Source organism: Portunus trituberculatus, chromosome 7 (genome assembly GCF_017591435.1).
Source record: "Portunus trituberculatus isolate SZX2019 chromosome 7, ASM1759143v1, whole genome shotgun sequence".
In the NCBI taxonomy this organism is placed as follows: Eukaryota; Metazoa; Arthropoda; class Malacostraca; order Decapoda; family Portunidae; genus Portunus; species Portunus trituberculatus.
The window spans coordinates 5,356,544-5,361,543 of NC_059261.1; the positions used below are offsets into that span (position 1 = coordinate 5,356,544).

Here is a 5,000-nt window from a genome sequence, read left to right on the forward strand (position 1 = left end):
CCACAAACACACTCAAAATACCCCAAACACACTCAAAATACCCAAAACACAATCAAAACACCCCCAAACACACTCAAAATACCTCAAACACACACAGCAAACATCCCAATACCCTCTTTCCACTGCCTGCCTCGTGCACCTTCTCAACACGTATGATATTGATAAGAATGATAACAAGGAAAGATGTGACGTGTTGTATGGTAAACTTTAGCTGTTACTGTGTGAAAAAGGTCTTTTTTTATGTGTAATTAAGTAACTGTGCGTATAAAGAGGTGAAGTGATTATTTATTGCATTACACTTAAGGGTGATTAATATTGTCCATCGTCGTGATTTGTGTGTTTTGTGAAGAAAATGTGGAATGAATGGAGGAGCAGTCAGCGTTTTGTCTTCAATTTTCTTCTTGTTTGATTAGGGAAAATTTTGTGTTCAGCTCTCTAGGAAAAGGAAAAAAATAATGAAGGAGTGAGTGAGGAAAAGAGAAAATGGCTTGTCTTCATTTTTTTTTTTTTCGTTTTGTTTAGCTTGTTTAGAGTAGAAAGTTTGTGTTCAGCTCTCTAGGAAAAAGGGGAAAAATTGAAAAGCTCTAGGAAAAGGGAAAAAATGAAGGAATTAGAGAGAAAATGAGGAAAAAACAGCTTGTCTTTTATTTTTTTATTTAATTAGGGAAAGTTTGTGTTCAGCTTCTGGGAAAAAGGGGAAAAATTGAAAAGCTGTAGGAAAAGGGAAAAAAAAGGAATTAGAGAGAAAATGAGGAAAAAATGGCTTGTCTTCTTTTTCTCTGGTTTAATTAGGAAAATTTGTGTTCAGCTCTCTGGGAAAAGAGAAAAAAATGAAACTGCAGAGGAAAAATGAGGAAATTAGGCAGGAAAAAGATGAAAAATAGGAAGGAAAACAAGAATAGAAATGAGCCTATTTTGTTATTTTTACATTTATTTCATTTATTTGTTTTTTTGGAAGGGAAAGGAAAAAAAAAAATGATAATAATTCACTTATATTTCCTCATATTAAATTTTTCTACAGATGTAAAAAAAAAAAAAAAAAAAAAAAAAATAGTGACAGTTTCCCTCACCATACTGAAAGTGAGAGTTAACAGTTACAGTGAACCTCTTTAAAATGAGAATAGTGACAAATATAGTGACTCACCCAAGCACTAATATTAATACTACTACCACCACCACCACCACCACTATTATTGTTAGTATAGTGTATATATAGTATAGTGACGACAGCTTGCTCTCTTATGGTGTTAGGAATGGTGTACCGTGCCATGTGTAGTAATGTAATGGTGACTAGGTGATGGTGAACGGATGATGGTGACAGTGTATGGTGACTAGGATGGTGGTGACAGGTATACTGGAGTGTGATGAGTTATGGTGATGATGGTGAGGTGTTGTATGGTGATTTAGTGATGGTGACTTGGTTATAGTGAGATATGGTGACGTGTAGTGAAGAGTATGCTTTTGTACGTTCGGTGTGATGTGGTGATTTCATTATGGTGACGGTTGTGGTGAGATAGTGGCAGTTATGGTGGTTTAATGGTGAGATATAGTGATGTATAGTGACTAGTTATGCTGGTTTAGCTTCGGTTATGGTGAAATGTAGTCAGATATGGTAAAACGTATGGTGACTCTTAATGATGGTGAAGTACAGTGTATAATGACTCTAATGATCTTGTATGGTGACCTATAGTGAACACATACAGATAATGGTGAGTCATGGTGACTTTATGATGGTGAAGCATATTGTATAGTGACTAAAAAAATATGTATGGTGAAGAACAGTGAATATATAGCACAGGTATGGTGAAATATGGTGACCCACTGCTTGTATGGTGACTAAGAGGCATTGCACAGGTATACGAGAAAAGTATGGTGACACAGTGCTTGTATGGTGACTGGAGAGGTATGGAGAGTGAATATTGATGGTGATTATGGTGACTAGGACAGGTAGCACAGGTATACGAGACAAGTATGGTGACTCAGTGCTTGTATGGTGACTAGAGAGGCATGGGAGTGATTGGTGATGGTGAGTATGGTGAAGCATAGTGACTCTGTTGCCTGGTGATGAATCTTTAAGCGCTGCGTCTGATGCACTGTATATACGAAACTGACCTCACTATATTTAAGCGTCTGTGTGTGTGTGTGTGTGTGTGTGTGTGTGTGTGTGTGTGTGTGTGTGTGTGTATGTGTGGATAAAAACAAACTGGGCATGATAGAATAGGCAAACAGACAGACAGATAGACAGTTAGACAGGCAAACAGACAGACAGATAGACAGTTAGACAGGCAAACAGACAGACAGATAGACAGTTAGACAGGCAAACAGACAGACAGATAGACAGTTATACAGGCAAACAGACAGACAGATAGACAGTTAGGCAGGCAAACAGACAGACAGATAGACAGTTAGACAGGCAAACAGACAGACAGATAGACAGTTAGACAGGCAAACAGACAGACAGATAGACAGTTAGACAGGCAGACAGACAGACAGCTAATGAAACAAGTAATTAATGAGTGAAAGATTTTTAAGTAACTACCAATAAATGTAATAATAATAATTAATGATAACTATTGTAATCAGAAAATTATTTATCTATTTATTCATCCTTGAGAGAGAGAAAGAGAGAGAGAGAGTGGTAGAATATAAGGTTTGATTCTATTTATTAATGATTGTAAAGGCGATTCAAGACTGTATTGTGATGAGGAACACTTGAACGTTACAGGAGTGCGAGGAAAAATGAACAAAGGAGGAAAATAAAGAAAATAAAAGGAAAAAAAATAGGAAAATGAAATATACTGATGACAAAAGTAGAAGTTTCGTTTGATGGGAATGTCCGATTAAAAAAAAGAAAAGAAAATGGAAATTGGTAACGAAGGTGAATTAAAAAGAAAATGTCTGATTGAAATTTGATGAAAAGAAGAAAAAATTGTTAAACTTTTATTGGTAAACTGAAAAAACTCTTGACTGTTTTATTACCCCTGAGAGAGAGAGAGAGAGAGAGAGAGAGAGAGAGAGTAGGAGTACTAAAAATATCTTGAATCATGTTAACGCAACCATGTGTGTGTGTGTGTGTGTGTGTGTGTGTGTGTGTGGAACTGGATAGGAAATTCCTGCTTCATAAGAATTGCAGGAATTTTAGTCGTTTATAAGAGAGAGAGAGAGAGAGAGAGAGAGAGAGAGAGAGAGAGAGAGAGAGTTGGAAAAAAGATATATTAATGTTGGTTAAATGTTTGTGATTATTAATAGTAGTAATAGTAGTAGTAGTAGTTGTTGTTGTAATGAATTAGTAGAAGTAGTGGTGGTAACAGTAGTAGTAGTAGTAGTAGCAGTAGAAGTAGTAGTAGTAGTAGTGTTTTAAGTCACCACCATCCTCATCACCAACATTGTCATCACCATCACCACCACACTCCTGTTTCCGGGTCCAGTGTGGCAATGGCGCTGCGTAACCCGGATGTAGGGGTCACGATCTTCCCCCCACCCCCCACATACCCCTCGCCCCCCCGGGATGACCACACTGCCCAGAGAGAGAGAGAGAGAGAGAGAGAGAGAGAAAGGTGGAAGAAGGAACTAATTTAAAAACACTTAATAATAATAATAATAATAATAATAATAATAATAATAATAATAATAAAATGATAGTAACAATAATAATAATAATAATGACAATGATAACGATAGTATTGATGACAACAACAACAACTACTACTACTACTACTACTACTACTACTACTATTATTACCACCACCACCATTAGTACTACTACTGCTGCTACTACTACTCCTACAACAACAACTACTACCACCACCACCACCACCACCACCACCACCACCACCTAGCACATATTCAAAAGACCCTATCAAACTTTCACGAGACAGGACAAACGAAGGCGCGAGGGAGCAACAACCTCGCTTTCCTTTCAATACTTTTAACCCGGCGCTGCATACCTGGCTACCTTTGTCCCCTCACCTGTAATCTTCCCCTCACACACCTCCCCAGCCTTTTGTCAGCCCGGAAAAATAGGTAGAACTCATGAATATTGCTTTATCAATCTTAGTCGACCTAGATCATCCTGTATTGGGCTTCCCTGGCGCTGTTCGTCCTGGGATTAAAAGACCGTGATCGATTTTCAAGGGGGGACTTAAAGATTCTTAGGTTTATGAGGGAAACTTGATGAAATGAGGGAAATTAATGGGAAATGAGGGGTGTAGAGAAGGGGAAATGATGGGGAAAAATGGGAGAAGTAAGGATGAAGGAGAATTTGAGAGTAAGTGAAGGAAATAAAAGGTGTAGAGGGAAAAGAAGATGGGGAAATGATGGGGAAAGAAGGGTGAAGGGAAATTTGAGAGGATATCAAGGAAATTTTAAGGAAATATAAAGTGTAAACAAGGGAAATGATGGGAAGAAGGTGAGAGAACTAAGGATGAAGGGAAATATGAGAGAAAATGAAGGAAAGAAGATGGGGAAATGATGGGGAAAGAGTGGTGAAGGGAAATTTGAGAGGATATCAGGGAAATTTTAGGAAATATAAAGTGTAAAGAAGGGAAATGATGAGGAAGTGATGGGTGAAGGGAAACTTGAGAAAACTAGGGAAATTGTAGGAAATTGAAGGTGTAGAGAGGGGAAAAACAGACAAAAGGTAGGAAAAAGTACAGATGAAAGGAAAATTTGAAAAAAAACGAGGAAATTTCAGGAAAACAGTGTAGAGAAGGAAAAAGATGAAAGGGTGTAGATAGATGAGTGTAGATAGAAGAGTGTAGGTGAAGGATGAAGAGAGGGGAAAAAGATGGGCAGAGGAAGGGAAAAGGTGTAGATGAAGGGGAAATCTGAAAGGAAATGAGGAAAATCTAGGAAATAAAGGACGTAGATAGGGAAAAAGATGTGTAGAAGCTGAAATGAAGGAAAAATGAAAGAAAAAGAGAGAGAGAAAAGGAGTAAATAAAAGAGAGAAGAGAGAGAGAGAAGAGAGAAGGAAGGAAGGAAAAGAGAAAAATAAGAAA

At 37.6% G+C, this 5,000-nt stretch overlaps 1 protein-coding gene across 1 annotated transcript in view; it reads left to right on the top strand.

Moving 5' to 3' along the window:
• Positions 1 to 3,435: 3,435 nt before the first annotated feature.
• LOC123519439 overlaps positions 3,436 to 5,000 on the top strand; it is a 26,464-nt gene continuing 24,899 nt past the window's right edge. The window contains exon 1 of the mRNA XM_045280740.1: positions 3,436 to 3,456. Within this exon, the coding sequence (XP_045136675.1) occupies positions 3,436 to 3,456 (21 nt within the window). The remainder of the gene's footprint in view (positions 3,457 to 5,000) is intronic.